The sequence below is a fragment of the Ctenocephalides felis genome, unplaced genomic scaffold (assembly GCF_003426905.1).
Source record: "Ctenocephalides felis isolate EL2017-DRISC unplaced genomic scaffold, ASM342690v1 CF-g0.4_SCAFFOLD_00845, whole genome shotgun sequence".
NCBI classification, from domain to species: Eukaryota; Metazoa; Arthropoda; class Insecta; order Siphonaptera; family Pulicidae; genus Ctenocephalides; species Ctenocephalides felis.
In genome coordinates this window covers 56,710,559-56,731,275 of record NW_020536999.1, presented here as the reverse complement: position 1 = coordinate 56,731,275, position 20,717 = coordinate 56,710,559, and the positions used below count along the sequence as shown (strand labels likewise).

General features: G+C 29.2%; 1 protein-coding gene across 1 annotated transcript in view; it reads left to right on the top strand.

Annotated features, from left to right (window-relative positions):
* Window positions 1-20,717, top strand: part of LOC113386326 (autism susceptibility gene 2 protein homolog) — a 152,505-nt gene that overhangs the window by 19,716 nt on the left and 112,072 nt on the right. The window contains exon 2 of the mRNA XM_026624115.1: window positions 16,251-16,391. Within this exon, the coding sequence (XP_026479900.1) occupies window positions 16,251-16,391 (141 nt within the window). The remainder of the gene's footprint in view (window positions 1-16,250; window positions 16,392-20,717) is intronic.

The window sequence follows — 20,717 nt, the reverse complement described above, 5'->3', positions numbered from 1 at the left end:
AGATTAATTAAATTCTCTAACTTATTTAGATAAGAATAATGTAGATTAAATTATCGGTCACATTTAAACTTTCGTAGAAGTATGTATTCACGAAAAAATCGATTTGCTAATTTCATGTTTTCTTGATGTTTCAAGCTATTCTGAATCGAATGAGACTAAATTAGGAAAAAGTTAGTGTGTGGGGGGGGGGGGCTTTGAGACGATTTTTGACCTTGTGTCAACGATTTCTCAAAAAAACGCCTGGACGATTTTAAAAAAAAATTAAAAGCCATTTGATGTAACTTGATCAAAACTATCGTTGAGTCAGTTTTGGCGACGATTGGCCAAGTCGTTTCTTTGAAATTTGCAGAAAAGTGTAAAATGTTTCGTTCACGTTTCTGGCCACAATCTTGATTCGATTATGAAAATTGACTGTTCGAAAGATATTTAGGCCGAATACCGAATAAACCTATATAATATGGTAGAAAAATAAATCCAAAGGCAATTCTTTACATTACATTCTTTACAAAACCAATCAAAAATATTATTCGTATTTTTGCGATAAAAAGCCTATGATATGTCTTTATTTATAAATGCTTAGATTGAATATAATGAATGGCTTTATTGAATATATTATAAATAATAATTGATTCGTAACATAAACATATAACAATAACGTATCCTTTGATTTCCAAAAATCGATAAAGTTTAAATTATTATACATACAAAATATTATAATATTATGTAAACTATAGACTTTCAAATATACAGATCCATCGCAAACTTTGTCGCATAAAAGATAAAACGCACACTATATTTTTGCTGAGCGGCGGCGGCTCCTTTGGTTTTAACTATTTGGTATTCGACCGAATATTAAAAATGATGACGAATAAGCCGAGTATTCGTTGCAAGCCTACTATATACACTGTATTAAATAAAAACTAATCAAAAATATTGTTCGTATTTTTTGCGACAAAGAGCCTATGACATGTCTTTAATTATAAATGCTTAGATTGAATATAATGAATGACTTTAAATTAAATAACTAAATTAATAGTAATTAATTCCTAACATAAACATATAACAATAACGTGTTCTTTGAATAATGAGAAATCTATAAAGTTTAAATTTTAAAGTTTATATTATACATACAAAATATAATAATATTATTGTAAACTATAGATTATCTTCCTAATATACAGATTCATTGCAAGCTTTATCGCATAAAAGGTAAATCACACACTATATTTTTGCTGAGCGGCGGCGACTCCTTTGGTTTTAACTACATTGTTGTGCTTCGTATATTTCATTGCCTTAACAATGATTTATTTCAGCCTGTAGTTGCCTTCAGCGGAGATTATATCGAGGATATATAATACTAAATTGAAACTCAAGAAAGTCCTTTTGACTTATAAAATAATTTATTAATACTAACTGAACAACTTTGAGTGAATATTTGATGTAGTTTGTAGTTAATTGAATTTAGTAGTTAGGTATCGCTGCTAGTTCCAAGAGAGAGTGAATCCTAGATGTGCCTCTGAGGTCCCCCTCCTTCGGGTTTCTTCGGGTATCTCCGATATTCTTCGCCATTACTAGCTAGTGGTGTTTATACTGATAGAGTAGTTGATATAGAAATATAGTGTTGTGCAGCGGGCACAACAACATATTTGGTATTCGGCCGAATATTAAAAATGATGCCGAATAAGCTGAATATTCGGTGCAAGCCTACTATATACACTGTATTAGATAAAAATTGATAGATCAGAGCAATAATGGGGAAACTTGTTCGAACATTCATACTTAATCTACCCTATCTCAAAATCAATATAATTTAGCTGTTATGACGACTGTCACTAACGTACTCTGGCATATATGTATTATATGTATATTAAACTTTGCTCTTATGTTTAAATTCATTTATTTCTTTGCCTTTTGTGATGCTATTGTTGTTTTTATCACCGTCGCCAAAGTGAAAGGAAGAGGCAAACTTTCTTTGTTGTACGATACTCCATTCATATTTCTAATTGTGTAATATAAAATTGTCTTTTTTACAAAACTTGACTATCAAGAAATTTAATTATAACCTTGATTCTAGATTTCTGCTATTAATAACACTTAAGTAATTAAATAAAGCTTGAACTTCTTGAATCCGCAATAATTAATATATCTCGCAGAAATGTTTAAGCGAATTATTTACGTTTTTGAATGAATCATTTTGTGAACATCGTTTGATTAATGATATATGCTCGTGTGTTGAGTGAAATAATTCTATAAAGAAAAACGGTTTCCATTCTTCTAAAGATTTATAAACATCTAAATACATCTTGGCAAGCACGTAAAACTTTTGCTCGGGTGTTTAGTTTGGAATCGAGTGGGTGTTAATTATCTTGTCATTCACATATATTACACAAAGCTTCAACGCGTTTGTCGCAGGTCAGTGCCTGATAAATAATAGAGATATTTCAAATATATCCATGTACATATGTACATTTGATATGTGTATATATACATATGAATTAATAAATCAATTCTATTGATAGCATATTGTGATTAGAGGTATAGTTGAATGCGCTTATTATATATTTAATATTCTTGTTCAACGAGATAACGTATCTATTAAAATATTATGTAGGTAATTAAGATAACAAAATCACTTCAAATGGAGTTTGAACTTTACGATCCGAATGCAATTAGGAAGATAATCAGTTCAGTGTTTTCGCTGCGTATCGAGCATTAAATATTCCATATTTTATAGAAAATCTAAATATAATCTCTAGATATTGTGAAATTAATACTTTAGAAACTTGTTTAAGATTTTCATTATTTATCATTTGAAATATTATAAAGTTAAATTAATTAAAAACTAGTGGGGTGCATGCCATCGTGCTTTAAGGCAACTTGCTGGAACTTCCCGTACCAAAAATCATTGTTTTTTTAAAAGATTAACATTTTTGAAAAAAATTTACTCTGAAAAATTAGATTTTTGAGAAACTATAAATTTTTGAGAAAAATTTACTTTTTTTTGAAAAAAGACTTTTTAAAGAAAAATGTATTTTGAAATATTTTGGAAATTCAGAACTTTTTTTTTCAAAGCAATCATGGTGAACTGCATAGAGACGAAAAATCGAAGCGGGTAAGCGCCGCCGTCTAACGGATGAACATCGGTACGGAACCCATAGGAAAGTAAACAAAATTTATATTATTATTAAAATCTCTATAAAATAACTCTATAAAATTGACCGCTAGATAGCATTTTTTTTACTTTTTTTACTAGATCACCGAAACCGCTAGACCTGCCTTCATGAAAATTTTATCAGTTCTTCATCTCGTTAATACAAGTAAAATGTTTTTAGAATTATTCAAATCGGACGCTCCGTTCTCTTAAAAACTGAGTTACCGTTTTTGGCACTTTTTGCCCCGTATCTTCGGAACGGCTAGACCTGCCTTCGCCAAAAACTAATCAGCACGTCTCCTTATCAATATAAATGTTTTTTTTTTTTCATTTATTCAAATCGGTTGATCGGTGTTCCCGAAATCGTCGACGAAAACTTGTATCCGCACACACATACATACATACATCGATTTTTTCTAAGGCATCCCAAAATATTCAGAAACCTTTAAAACGTTAAGATATATAAAAAATTTCTTTACGATTTTTTTGCGATTACTATATTTTCGCCATATAATTCGATTTGCTAATTATATGTTTTCTCGACATTTGGTCATCTGAATTGAATGAGACCAAATTTAGAAAAGGTGTGTGTGCATGTATATGTGTTAAAAAAAAACTTTTACATAAATTTTAATAAGTCTTTGTATGGCGATAGAGTATCTAGTCTTAATGAACATACTAAAATATTATAGTACTACGAAAAGTGGTTCTATGGAACGTGGATTATTCAACGCTTTCGTATATGTATTAGACACGTGTTTGTTTTTCAATATAGTGTAATAAAAAAAAATTGCACAAAATTGAATAACCTGCAATGGTTTCTTACATTATGGTGCTCTGCAGCGACTCGGTATATTTATAAATCACTCATAAGTTAATATATTGATTTCTAATTGATTAAGTCTAGTAATTTGCCTTAAGGCAAAATGCCATCTACCGCTAATTTTATTATTAAATTGCATAAATTTCATTTTCGCGAAGTTACTAATTTTTATCACTTTAGGGTATTTAAATTAGTAAAATTTTATCATATGTTGGAAATGTATTCACAATGCATAAAACTGCCAGTCTAATTTGCTGTAAATAAAACTTATCTTAATAATGTAAAATTTTCCTCAAGAAATTAGTGTTTCAAGATTTTTTTTGTTTCCAGTATTTTTCCCAAAATGGACAAGTAAAACTGTAGTATTAAAAAAGTGACTTCAAAAATACAAAATCTTCTGACCATTGACTGATATTAATGCTATATCAATTTATTATACAATGTTGCCCTTATAGTATTGTTGCCAAGTTTTCTGGCAAGTGAGTTTGGGTGATCCTCGAGGCAGCTTTTGTAATTTTCTGAATGTGTTCGTATTTCATCTCTTACTTTTTTCATGTCGACGTCTTTGTATTAACCAATTTGGAATATACTTTGGGGCATTTATTTTAATAAATTATTTTACCATCTTTAGATTTTAAACATGTTTGACTTGAAAGCTGATTCCCAAAGTTTTATGTCGTATACTTAAATTTGAATTTTAAATTCCCAAAGTTTTATGTCGTATACTTATATTTGATTATTAATAGCTTTGAGCATGTAAATTTTTTGTAAGTCAAGTTTTGATTTCCAGTACTTAATCATTTTTTAACTGTTTTTCTTATATAATTGATAATGTTAAAATTTTACTCTTTTTGTTACAATATATTAATTAAAGCGTATCGCAATATTGTTGCAGTATTATAGTGCAATTATATACTTCGAAATACTTATAATATTCTAAAAGCTTGATAAACAGAATAGAGCTTTCTCCTTCCGCAAAATTAATGAAATTTTGTTTAAAATGCATTACAATTTTGTTTGCTCGATAAGTTTGCGTATCTGGTGAACAGAGAAATTTCTTTTGTAAACAGCATATATTCAACCACAATTTTTAGTTCCAAGATTATGATTTTCCAAGGGTTTACCATATCTAAAAACAAAAGAACTTAGATTTGACGTCTTATACTCGAAAACTGATATCGACAAATTCATAACTCTGGAATTACATTCTAGATATAATATTCTGAAAAATTATGATATTACTTTTTTAAATGAATGATTATTTATTTTCCTCTGAATGCATTTCATTGCACCTTTTATTGAATAAAAAGCTTTGAAGCCAACGCGGATAAAATTGTCGACTTTATCGACAACTAATTACAGCCATGTTGCGTATGTAATTTAAATTAATGAACATGCAGGATTCAATTACATTTTAATAGCAAATATAAAATTAGAGAACAAAATCAGCTGGTTGATTTCTTACACTTTCTGTAATCCAATCATAAATCTAATCAATTATTTACAAACATTCAAAGGGTTTATGAGGAATGTAGAAGTAGTCTCATGTATTGGCTGCTTATTTATTCATTATTGTGTTCAATTATCATTCATTATATACAAGATATATAATTGTATGAAAATCAATGAAATAGAGATAGCACATTGAATACAACATTTTTATGTTATTTTCAAACTTCATACATTTATAAATATTTTATATTTGATACATTTTTGTTCCTTTAAACTTTGGAACCGTAATCGTAAAAAACATTTGCGGGACGACAGTTAAAAATAATGATACATTTGCCCCCAATTTACAAGAATTGAGACTTTGTTAAGCAATTTCCATAAAAAATTGCGCATTTAATGGGAATTGTATAATGGTAAAATACTTGATAGTTTCATAATAAAACTAGTGGTGTATGACATCATGCCTTAAGGCAAATTGCTAGAACTTCCCGTACCTTAATGAATTATTCGAGGAATATTAAAAGTTTTCAAACAGATTATTATGAATAAAGTAAATTTTATTATTCTTATTTTATAAAAATTAAATAAACAAAGCTTAATCAATCGGATTTAAAATGAAGAACATTGTCTAATATTTCTAAGTATCATATAACCTGAATTGCAAAGTTAAAATTATTTATTTGAAGTATGTAAGTGATGTTTAGAACTTCAGCTAGAATTAGAATTAATATATTGATATTTAAAAAAATGCTTTTGAAAACTAAAAAACATGAAAATCCCCAAAAGCAACCGTTTCGTTAAGAAAAGCAGAAACTTTTTTAAATCGGATGCTTCACTCAAAAACTGCAATTTTTTGCATCTTTAGCTCTATATCTCCGAAACGAGTGGACCTGCCTTTGCCAAAATCTAATCAACACTTCTCCCCAATATTACGGGTTAAATGTTTTTTGGATTAATCAAATTGTTGATTCGTTCTCTTAGAAAATGACATTTTAGGACTTTTTGCTCTATATCTCCGAAGTCGCTGAACCTGTTCTTCGTCAAAAACTAATCAGCACGTCTCCTCATTAATAGAAATCGAATGTTTTTTGAACCATTCAAATCTGTTCATCCGTACGCCCGAAATCGTCGATGAAAAATTGTCTACACACATACACACATCCATTTTTTCTGATAATGAGGTATGCCAAAATTTTCAGAAACCGCTGAAACGTGAAAATATGCAAAAAAAGTCTTTTACGATTTTTGGCCCAGTACTATAACTTGCCCTATGGGAAGTTAAAAAATTCTAGTAAAAAATAAAAACATAAAAATAACAAGATATTTGCAATAACTTCTGTTCTGGCGTTCTTTACATATGATTGTAAAATTATAACAGGATTTTTGATTTTCAAAGGTTGGGCCAAATTATAATTTACATATCTTTCTTATCCGTACCTTAACCGACAGACATCTAGACAGAAGAAGACATCTACTCGGCTACTTGTGTAAACAAGTGTCGTCCATGGACGACATCAGCGTAACTGACGTGCTTCATGTACGGATGTCATCCATGGACGGTTTTTGCATCAAGATTTATCACTATTGTTAATTCTAATATTTATTATAATTTTTAGTTTATTAGAAGCGTAATTTTAATTTTTCAACACAATCTGATTGGTAACGATAGATATCGCTGTGCCTGGTTTGTTTAGTAGGTCTCCTAAGGGACATGCTGTTCCGTATAGCAGCGACACTCTTGCAGAAAATACTCTCTTAGTATTATAAAAAGCTTCGAGTGGTATTGAATGAAGCATCTGAATTTCTGGTTTAATATAGTCATTAGCGTGTGAAGAATTTTTCCATTACCTAGAACACCTTCAATACACTGGTTCTGGTTGTATTTCGCGGTGTAATGTTTGCTGCAATATTACATTGAACATGAGCTATGCTTATTAGCCAAGCCAACAAACTACCATGCTTTCGCATGCAGTCAGCTTTTACTTTCACCAAGTAAAATATTTTATCTTTCGTTGAGGCTATTAATGGCAGCACTAAACGCGATGTTTCGAACAAATTGCAATGTACGTTTTATACATTCTGCTCACTATTTGTTACGTAACGGATAATATATAACTCAGGAATAAATTGATAAATTGATTTCGTTGATAGATATATTGCTTTATAATTATGTTGTTGAATATGAACACAAAATGTAATCAATTACGTATTGTATAATGCACATGTAGAGACGTAAAAAACATACAAATCGGTTTAATAGGATTAAAGGTTTCTTAATTACAATATCAAATTTCAATATTAATTTCCGTGCAGCCTTCAGTATAAATTACTACCATAATTTAAATCATTGTGGTATTCATAAAGAATAATTAGCATTTGTATATATTTCACATATTCATTGCTCTACATTACGAATATAAATAGATTTCTTCGAACAGTTTCATTGAGTCGCTAAATGATGATAATTATGATAGCATATTTATACGGCATGGCGTTTATATAATTCAAACAAGATAATCATTTCAGTTGTATTTTCGTCACGAACTAGAATATTTTTCAGTATTAATTATACAATTCACTACTCTATTAATCTTTTATTGAACTTTAAAATTCAGTTGTAATAATATGAGCTAAACAATCGAATATTTATTAATATGTTCATTTTTGCTCATGGAAGAAAAAAGCTTTAAAGCATGTGAATTTAAGTGCGTCATAAGTAAAAAAATAAAACTTTGTTACAAAAAATTCATATACTTTTATACTTGAGTTGTGGAAAACTAACTTGCATTTATTAGAAATATTAAACAATAATTTATTAAAAATTAGCAACTCTAACACATGAATAGAATCCCTTAATCATGGTGAAACTAGAATTTATTGAATTAATAGGCCAATTTTCATATAATTACGGAGTTTTAATAATTGCAATTGTAAAATGCAATTACTGTAATATAAATTAACTATATTTATCATGAAACATGTCGTTATTTATATTTTTTATTATTCCATCATTATTGCTTTCATTATACTTGTTATTAATTAAACCTTGCAGCCATATTTTTTTTAAATATTTAGCAACAATCAACTATAATACATAGAATAGAAAAAAGAACACTTACACATATATATTATAACTTTCAAATGAACCCCGTGGTTTCCAATCTTGGGGCAAAGGGGGGGGGGCACAGCTGTTTGCAAAATACTATTTTTGAAAATAAACTAAAAATAAAATAAAAAATAATGAATAAATTTTTACATAATATATGAATATTATCATATCAATTCGAATTTTGGAAATTAAATTGTTAAAAAAAATTAAGGGCTGCGCAACTATTTTATTTTTATTCGATTGGGGGGGGCTTATATTACATTGCTTAAAATTGTAATGACAAAATCTCACCAATGAGATTTTACAAATATAGAGACCTAATTAAAAATGAAACTGATACAAATTAAATTAAATCTGTTTGCAAATTTCAAAAAACGTCCTAAATAAGATTAAAAGTATATATATCATCACTATTAAAGAAAACCTAATGATAAAAATATATCAAATATAGTTATATCTCTTAAATCCATGTAAAAGACATATAACAGCTTATAGAGCTTTCTTTTTTTATTGTTTATTTGTTGACTTTGTATACACGTACATTAGTCATCATACATTTTATAATTAATCTTTGCACTTTTATTTTATTGCTTTTATTAACACGTTATTTTTTTTTTTTTTTGTTACAATTTATTTTTGTTAATCAAGACTTTAATGTCACGTTATTAGTCACGATAATACCAGAAAAAAATCACATCGACTATATGGTAACTTTATTGACTATGGATAATTTAGTCTGAAATATATCACCGTAACGTAAAATATTTAAAAAATTGTCAAAATTTCTGGAACAACACTATTTGTTACGTCATACATATATGACTGCTATGGCTATTTTAATTATTATTGCCATTTAATTTTTTTTTCCTTCTACCAAATCGTGTGTCACGCGTGGTTTATGTAGAACTTCATACACAACCGACGGAGACTACAGACAGCACAAAACAAAGCTTTACGTCTAGCACTCAACAAATCAAGGGACCCACTGACGGGACAGTATTACTCTACAAAATATATACTCGTACATGAACAGGCCGACGTACTGACGATACTTGAACAAATTAAGAAGCTCACTGAAAACTTTTACCAAAAATGTAAGGATCATACAAATAACAACATTTAGACCCTTGGCCAATGTACTCGCGAAATAGTTTGGTATGGCGAGCACGCCTGATATATGTTCAAAAACAAAGGTTATTACAGATTGAGAAATCTTGCTGTAGTTGTTAGGTTTGCATTAGATAATAGCTACTGATAGAAGTTTAATTGCCCAATACATAGCTCGTAAATTCATTCTTTGTTATAATGAAGCTAGTTTGATAGCGTGTTCCTTGTACAGCAAAATAGTATTATTGTTTGCATCATAAATTTTCATTTAAACCCTTTCTGTCGCGGACTGCTTTACAATTTACTGTGTGTTTAGCGATTGTGCGCCACGGATCGCGTTTCTCGTTTATACAAACAATTATGTATATAATACACCGTGCCGATATTGTTAGTAAATGTGCGAGATTTTATTCCCGGTCATAAATTTGCGAAAACCACTACACATCGTCAAAAATCAATCGTACTATTTCAATGTATTTACGACTCTTGATTTATTACGTTACTGTATAATAAATATTTATACGCGGCTCTATTATGTTTTCATAACATATGGCTATTATTATTATACTAAGCATATCGAATACATAACGGCAATTGATTATCGATGAATAAAATTTCTGAAGCTGTCATTTTATAGTGCTGGTTAATCATTACGTAGGGGAGACTGGGTACGGTTGTGCCACTTTTTTTATCAGCAATGATTTTGTTAATTTACCACTTGGCTTGGGGAAAAGTAAATTAATTTAAAGTAATTTAAGCATTTGTTTATGAGGAAATACTGATATAATTGTCTTTAAATACGATGGATTAGTCATTAAATCAAATCATACAAGAAAAGGGCGAGTCACAACCGTCCACATCCAAGGGAGGGTTGTGACAGGCATAAAAATAGGTTAAACTAGTGGTGTATGGCATCGTTGCTTAAGGCAAATTGCTGGAACTTCCCGTACTGTTGCGAAATATTCGAGGAATATTATATATTTTCAAATAGGTTATTATGAATAGTGTTTCATTATTCTTATTTTATAGACAGAATATAAGAGCTTATGAATTGGACGACGACGTTTATATATGTATTACAGAAATGTAAATAAACAAAATTTAATCATTCGAATTTAAAATGAAGAACTTTGTTTAATATTTATAAGAATTATATAATCTGAATTGCAAAGTTAAAATTATTTAAAGCATATAAGTTGGTTTTAGCCAGAATTAAAATTAAAATGCGAATTATTTTTGATATTAAAAAAAATGAAAAAAAAATTAAATTTAGAAATAAAAAAAATCCAAAAGCAATTGTTTCGTCAACACAATCATCTGAATCATTCAAATCGGATGCTTATTTCTCTCAAAAACTGCAAATTTTGCACATTTAGCTCCGTGTCTCCGAAATGGCTGGACGTGCCTTTACCCGAAACTAATTAGTACATCTTCCACTAATGTGGACAAAAAATTGCGGATACACACATACACACATCTTTTTTTTTCTAAGGTATGCTGAAATGTTCAGAAACCTTCAAATATGCAAAAATATTCAAATTCGATTTTTGGGCAATTACAATATTTTAAGAGAAAGTTGAAAACAATAGCTATAAAAACAAAATTTTGTAAACAAGAAATCTTTGCAATCTTTTGTTTTCTTGTTAACTTCCGGTAAATTATAGTAATCGCAAAAAAATTGAAAATGAAAATTTTCATATATCTTTACGTTTCAGAGGTTTCTGAATATTTTGGCATACCTTAGAAAAAAATGATGTATATGTGTGTGTGTGTATGTGTGTTCGGATACAAATTTTCGTCGACAATTTCGGGAACACGGATGAAGCGATTTGAATAATTCAAAAAACATTCGATTCGTATTGATAAGGAGACGTGCTGATTAGTTTTTGGCGAAGGCAGGTCTAACCGTTCCGAAGATATGGGGCAAAAAGTGCCAAAAACAGTAACTCAGTTTTTAAGAGAACGGAGCGTCCGATTTGAATAATTCAAAAAACATTTTACTTGTATTAACAAGATGAAGAACTGATCAAATTTTCATGAAGGCAGGTCTAGCGGTTTCGGAGATCTAGTAAAAAAAAGTAAAAAAAATGCCATCTGGCGGTCAAAAATGATCATTAGACATATGCACATCAAATTATCAGATATTTTATAGAGATTTTAACAATAAGTATAAATTTTGTTTGCATTCCTATGGGTTCCGTACCAATGCTTATCCATTAGACGGCGGCGCGGCGCTTACGCGCTTCGATATTTTGTGTCTGTTCAGTTAAAGCAGTACGATTGCTTTGAAAAAAAGTTCAGAATTTCTAAAATATTTCAAAATACACTTTTCTTCAAAAAGTCTTTTTTCCAAAAAAAAGTTAATTTTTGTCAAAAATTTATAGTTTCTCAAAAATCTAATTTTTCAGAGTAATTTTTTTTCAAAAATGTTAATCTTTTTAAAAAAAAATAATTTTTAGTACGGGAAGTTCCAGCAATATGCCTTAAGGCACGATGCCATGCGCCCCACTAGTATTGAATTTTTATTTTCTTTTCTCTTTTGTATTTTGTCTTACATTTTTTTTTCTTTATCTGTTTAAATTTCTCCCAAAAAGGACAAACACGTATACAAGAAATAGTTATTATTTTAAAAAATCGGACAAGAGAACTTAATTTTGCCTCTTTAAAAGCAGTTGGGTCTGCAGATCATGTTAATGTTAATTCAATTCAATAACGGAAACTTGTTCGAACAAACATACGTACTTCATCTTTTTCCCTTTGGACCCTATCTCAAAATCAGTATAGTTTGGCTGCCACTACCGTAGCCTGGCACCACCGTACCCAGTCTCCCCTACTGGTAATTAAATCAATTATTACATTCCTTGTTTTAATTGTATTAGGCATTCAATTACATTTATAAATTACGTAAAACGAATGATTCTGTCGGTATTTGTGCTTTTTTGATGTTTGGCTCATAAAGCTTTGTGTTTTCATAAAATAGATTTAATGACAACTGTGGGTTATATTATTGAACATGACATGCGTTATTCACGTATAATGAATTTTAATCTTTTAATCTTTCGAATCGTGATTTCATCTATTGACAAATAATTATACGGGATTTATTGGTTCGAAAATGCTGATAGTAGGTATATACGCTTTGTTTAACGAGGCACATTAATTAATTTAATACTAATTAAAGTTAATGGTAAATTATTTAGTAGTTAGTTGTTGTTTGATGTACGTAATAGTCTAATAGTAATTCTGTTATATTTTGTTATGTTCTGCCATAAACTGATTTGACGTTATTATTATTAAATAGTGTTTTGTGCGTGACACTCGTTTAATTAATTTTCTACAATATAGATCATTGTTTCTTAAAATAGTAGAGCTGTACCCCGTTGAACTGATTTCAAAGTTTCTTGAATGTAGCACATAATTTTTATTGATAATCAAAAAACAGTAAACATTATCTTGTTCAAGAAGTATTATGTAAATAAACTAATTTCTATATATTCCATAATGTTTACTACAATTCTTTGATATAAATACCTTAATTTTAACTCTACTTATTATAACTTGGGGCGGGCATGACTAGCAAGCCAAAGGCACTTATGATTTTTTCGAACACTGTGCAAAGAAAATATCATAACTGAATTGTAATAATGAAAATTGAATGATTATATTAAATAGAAGTAAATTCGTAATATGGAGTAAAAATTTAAATAATAAAAATATGTAAAATTGATAGAATGTACAGCCAAAAAGATCGAAACAATATCCCGTATTTGAATTCTTTCTCTCTATAATATCTGCACCCCAATCTGAATAAAAATAAATTCATAAAAAATATTTAAAAAAAAATGAAATATTATAATAGTAATTTACTAACTTATCTCACCTATTCCTATTAACTTAAAAAATAATAGGATGCAGACTAAAAAAAGTGAAAAAAGCTCTTGTTAAAAGCTCTAAGTAAGCGATGTCAATATAACAGTAAAAATTTGGTTGAATAGTATACCATAAGTTCCGATTTTGGACTCATTGAGTGATTTTTTTATGAATTTTTGGCTTAATTATTTGTATAAAATGTGTATGAACATTTTCCACCTAACTTTTACATCCTCTTAGACGATGAACTTCTCTGTTCTAAAACTGTTTCAATTTATACTCTCTTTATATCAAATATTAAACATTTACTTATAATAATATTTCACAAAACTTAAATATAATTACACAAAATTAAAAATAACAATTCGAATCTAATCTATCTAAGATTAGATTATTTACTCGTATATCAATAAAAACTCTATTTCTAGTGCATAGCACAAGAACAAAATTTCTTTAAAAAAATCTAGTGAAGATCACTTTGTTATTTAGATTATTTATGGACTGTGTATTATTTATAGATTATCTATGGACTGTAAGTAAGAATTATCCCATCATCATTAAGAAATGAATAAAAACAATTTAGAATATTTTCTTGCGATTTTGGAACTTTTGGATCTTGGAACCACAAGCTCTTTCTTCCATTCATATTGCTAGACTCTCAAAACTTATATATATATATATATAATATCATATCATATATATATAAACTATTACACTATTACACAGGTATTTATATGCACAAACATTATTAACCCCTAACCCAAAAGAACTAAGGTTGATCTTAAAGGTGTGTTCAAATCTTGACCACAATCAATAAATTAATATATTATTTCTACAAAATAACTCGTATTTGGCTTCTTAGAAAATATCGCAATGTACGTAGTTATATCGTTACTGGCAGTCAACATGTTAAACTTAATCTAACAATTGAATGTAATATAATTTCATTTGACTCTAGAACCTGGAAATACACTATGGTGTTATTAACGAGCTTTAAGAAAAAGTTGATAATATTTACTAGTTGGATATTAATGGCCATTTTTGTTCCTTAATAAGGAAAGGAAAAGCTTGCTGAGAGTTTCTGTATAATTATTTCTATATAAAGAGCATGATTTATGACTCCAATTTTTCTTTCTTTATGCAAGTAATCGATTATCAAGAAAGATAATTTAATAATAATTATTTAATATGCAAACGTATTAGAATTGAGCATGAACTCATTTAAAGCGAGTAAATAATTCAATTAAATACCTATTACCAAGGTATTTATATACACAAACATTCTTAATCCCTATCCCAAACGAACTAGGGTTGATAATAAAAGTATCTCTTCTAATCTTGACCACAATCAATAAATTAATACATTATTTCTACAAAATAACACGTATTTAGCTTCCTAGAATATATCGCAATCCATGTAGTTATATCGTTATGGGCAGTCAACGTGTTAAACTTAATCTAACAATTGAATGTAATGTAATTTTATTTGACTCGCTATCTATAATTTTATATCAATGATTAAACATTTACCAATAACACTGTATAAATAATTTCATTTAGATAAAAATATTTCATATCACCTTTAACTTAATCACACAACTAAATATAACAATTTATTTATATACAACTATATCTTCTATATATATAAAAATAAGTCGGGTTTTCCTTTCTGACGAAATAACTCCAGAACGCACGAACCGATTTCGACAATTTTGCATTCGTTGGAAAGGTCTCGGGCTCCGCAAGGTTCATAGCTAAGAAAATTAGTGATGCATGGCATCGTGCCCTAATTCAAATTGCTGTAACTTCATGCACCGTAATTAAATATTCGAGTAATGATATTAGTGAGAATTATCAGAATTATGCTTGGTTTAAGTCAACGAGCAATTCTGCCGCAAAGAATAATGATGCACACGCCCTGAATTTTACCATTCAATCGAAAATTGCTGGCGATTTGGTGACATACCAATGATTTTGACTGGTCTTCCGTTTGACTTCAAACGATTACAATTTCCAGTTCGCCTTGCGTTCGCAATAACAAGTCGCAAGGCCAATCGCTTAGTGTTTGCGGGATAAATTTCAAATAGATTATTTAGAAAATCATTGTTTTTCACTTGGGTAGTTATACGTTGCCTGTTCACGAGTTGGAAAACCATCCGCTTTGTTTGTGTTAACGTCACACCAAAAAACAAAAAATGTGGTTTACCAAAGAGCACTTCAATGAAACGGATAATTTGCGGATTCACTTTCATTTACGTAGAGAAGTTCAACCAAAAAACACTTCATTTTTGTAATCGAAATAAATTCATTACAGTTGTATAATAAAATCAAAATTTTTTTTCAAATATAAAACAAACAAAAAATTTCTTCATCTTTCTCACGAAACCATCTGGTGGCGAAACGGAGTTCGTCGGGTTTGCTAGTTTATTTATATACATCACTTTATACTTAATTACAGAACTGAATATAATATTTTTTTATTTATATACAACTATCTATATCAATGATTAATTTACTATTAACTCTGTATAATTTCATTTGACTAAAAATACTTACAATCACTTCAAATTTATTCAAGCAATTATTTAGAACATAATTTTGACTATATTTATATCAATGATTAAACATTTACTATTAACTATTATCACTGTATAATTTTATCTCTATAAAAATGTTTTACATCACTTCGAACTCAATCTAACAATATAATCTTATATCTATTGAATGCATTTTTCCAGAACGCCGTAAAATTGGCGACGCAGCATGGTACAGATCGACTGAATTCTGTGTCCACGCTACATTCTGCACAAAACGATAATCATATCAGCACCGAACAAAGGACTCCGCTGGACACGGGGCAAGGCCGGAACTGCTCACACGTAAGTCTTCAATTATTTACATCGGTTTCGGTCGTTCCATGATATGGACCAGAGTTTAGCAACTCGACAAAATTTAGACGATTTTAGTTTTATGATCTATAAAATCGGCTGGTTTCTTGTCCACGCATACTAATGAAATTTGATCATAGATACAGTTCTTGTGACTTATGTTTGCCCTTAGACGTTTGACGTTCAAATTAATACTTCGCTGCTTGAACAGATTTTTATGACTCGAATAGTTTATAATGTGAATTATATAATAGTCCAGTCATTGTAGTAAGTTCACCTCGGAATTTGAGATACCCTGCTGTATTTTTTTTTTGTAATAGATTATTTAGCAATCAGAAAAATACTTTTTCTATAAGCTAAACTGCTAACTATGTGGGTGTTAAAATAAGATAGGATCCACTGATCTATCTTACATTATGTTACTTATATTTATATATATAACTAATGATTGTACTTAATTACTATGTAGAGGCCACTTTCTCTTCAATCTCTTCGAGTTTTGTTGAGGGCCGCAGTAAATCCTTTATCGATTCATTTGGGTGCATCTCCAATCTGTTACGGTATTTAGATGATAGTTCTTTATATGTTTCGTGCACAGTCAGCATTTTTAGGTCGCCATAGACAGTTTTTGTTAGTGACATACCAGGTGAGTTGGCTCTTAAGATTTTGGTTTGTGTTCTCTGCATAATTTCCAGATTAGATTTGGAGGCGCATCCCCATAGCTCTAGACCATAGGTCCATATGGCTTAATGATGGCCTTGTATAGCAGTAGTTTGTTTTCGACGGATAGTTTGGACTGTCTGCTAAGTAACCAGTTAATCTCCTTAATTTTATTTGAATTTGTTCCTTTTTCGTTTTTATATGTTCTTTCCACGTGAGTCTTGTATCTAGATGGAGTCCCCAGATATTTTACTACTTGTACTTGTGGGATCATGATGTTGTTTAAGTATACAGGAGGACAAGTTTTTTGACACAACGTGAATGTTATGTGCGCAGATTTTGATTCGTTAATCCGTATCGTATGTGCCATTTGTTTAGCCATTTCTCTAATATGCAGATATAATTTTGAGTCAGTTGAGATGCTAATTGACCCTGCTGTATGTCTGTAAATACTTGTATACTGACACCAAAAAGTTGTCTCAAAACCTACATATGTTGCGTACACCTTACCATATGTAGTTTTGAGACAACATTTAGGTGTCAATATACAAGTATTTACAGACTTATAGCTGGGTATCTTGAATATCCAGATTCTTACCTGATTTAAGCTTAAATTACTGGATTATAAAGAATTCGTGATCCAACAAGATGCTGCCGAACTCTGTTAAAATAGTACACTTTTTGTCTATAATGCCGAAGGACCAGATATAATTAGTTAGTGGCTACATCGGATCATTAAAAGATTATGTTTAGTTGAAAATGCTGTATATTTAGATAAAATGATACGATGTTAAAGATAGATAAATTGATATATTACTGATTTGATTGTTGAGTAATTACTTGTTACTTATACAAAGTTTGAGATATTATTTCTTAACTAGATAAGGTTTGAGACATCACAGATCTTATTTAATTGAAGCTTCAGTTGATACTAATTTACAAAGTTTTGTAATTTTTTTTTTTTTAATTTTTATTTTATTCTGCAATCTGTATATATATAATTACATTTAGCTGAGAATGCTGACAAATTGTTTACAATTTGTTATTTACAAATTAGTAGATACCCCCAGTGGCGTATCTACTAGAGCTAATATAATAAAAAAAAACTAAAAACAAAAGGGTAATTTTATATTATTTTTTGATTAGTTCATTTTTGGGTGCAAGCGACTTCCCATTACATTCTTGTCCAATCAGATATTGACCCGTTATTTAGTTGGGCCGTGTTCAAGGAATATAATTTCTTAGAAAGAGGGATTAATGATTGTGGGACTGTTTATGAATAGGATTTAATACAATTTAAAATGGTTATTTTTTAGTACGAAATAGTACAATGAAGGGATTAGGTTTTATTATATTCTTTATATTAAATTTATATAATTTTATTAGACCAGGGTTAAGCCTTTAGTCTTATCACAGATATTAATTTGGTTTCTATTCAAACCTATGCTACATTGTTTATATATCTCTTAATGAATTTATTCGACAAATGTCATTAGTTCTTTAACCAGTTTACTATATCGCTCATATCGAACAATGGCGATTTTTGTCGTCCGAATTGAGCTCATGACGAGTATATTCGTCAATCACAGAGTAAGTTGTTCTGGTAAGATATCGGGTGAAAAACATGGGTTTATTTTACAAAATTGAAAAATGTTATTACTACATTTTACTTTTTTGTTTACATAAGCACATGTATTAAACTAAGATTGGATTAAATTAATTGAAATTTTTTGCATGAAAGTGTAAGAAAGCAAAAATAGTTCTTGATCAAAAACGATGCTCAAAATGCAGTAGAAAATGATATTTCAATACAAAATCTCAATTCTTATTGATGATGTATATTATTTCCACATTTCTGATAGTTTATGCTACTTGCCTTAAGGTGATATGCCACTTGCAACTACTTTTTTGTACAGTCGAAGCATCAAAATATTCTAAACAAATTGACGTTTCAGAATATATTTGTTTTTTTTTAAGTTTTCGTAGGGTTTATCAATCACATTTAACTGGTCAAATATTGTAGTTTTACTACCCTGATACGAGAGTATCCAGAAGGGTTGGGTGCTCTGCCATCCCTAACGGAAATAATCCGAATGCCTCTGAATATTTTGCGGTCTACAAAAGCGTATACTAACACTTAATCATGGATATTCTTCCATTTATTATTGTTCCAATGTCAGTTATTAATATTTATTATGAGGAATGATATAAACATTAATTAATAAATTTTAATATAAATGAAACTACATTTTTCCGTCGTCATTTTTGCATTTTTTTGCCTACATAACTGCTGATAATTATAATGATTATTTTCATACTATGCATTTTGCTTAATAAATACATCGTTTAAACTAGAATTCGATTCTTATAATATACCTCAATCAATTTTCAATATACGAAAAGTACAACCCGTAACATCTGCAACCCCCAATACTGATTTTCTACGTAAACAGAATATTGAGGCATTAACTAAATCGGAAATATAACTTTTCAAACATCGATAAAAAGTTTTGTGAATCGTTACTAAAAGTTAAGTTGGAAAGTGCCGTTTTATGAATATCTCGATAGCGATCATATTTACAGAAGTTTTTGATCGTTAACACTAGAACCTAGAAATTCACTATGGAGTTATTAACGAGCTTTAAGAAAAAGTTGATAATATTTGCTAGTTGGATATTAATGACCATTTTTGTTCCTTAATAAGGAAAGGAAAGCTTGCTGAGAGTTTCTGTATAATTATTTCGATATAAAGAGCATGGTTTATGACTCCAATTTTTTTTTTCTTTATGCAAGTAATCAACTATTAAGAAAGATAATTTAATAATAATTATTTAATATGCAAACGTAATAGAATTGAACATGAACTCATTTAAAGCGAGTAAATAATTCATTTCATTCATTATATATTTCTATTTATTGCACGGGACTGTTACACTTCATAATAATATACACCAGTATATATAAATAGAAAATTTACTTCTTAACAACTACAATGTTTCCTAATAACTTTGCTTATTATGGAAGGATAATTAAACTGCTATGAAACAAGTGTTTAATTATAATATATAGATAAATACATTTGTGTTTCAAATTATATTCTATTTACTCTGAGTTGTACAATATTTTGTAAACTATACTTTATGATTCGTCGCTTATTAAATATATATAGTTTTGAGGAGACGTAAAACACATTTTTATTTTTTTCTAATTACAATTTATCAATTTATACAATTATGGTATTAGTAATATAGGATAGGCACACGTATGATTATTTTATTGCTTTAACAGGGCTTTTTCAATAAAATAGTAACTTGAAAAGAGTGTTTGAGGGCATTTTCAATGTTTTCTCAAAAATGACTGAATCGATTTCAAAAATTTAAAAGCTATTTATGCGAGGTATGCGAGACTATCGCGGCCAAGCCCTTTTTTTTGGAATTCACAAAAAGCGCAAAAAACATTGTAAAGCGAGAAGATTTTCGAAACAAAAAGTTGAAAACTTTGTCTGAATAGCTAAATCTCAATTTCTAACGACTAAGTCTATTAATCCTTAATTCAAAATGCCACTTTACACCCTGATCTAATTTTATTTTTCAAGCAATTAATTCTTTTATAATGATGATTTAAATACCTAAATCCGTCACTCACATTGCAATGTAT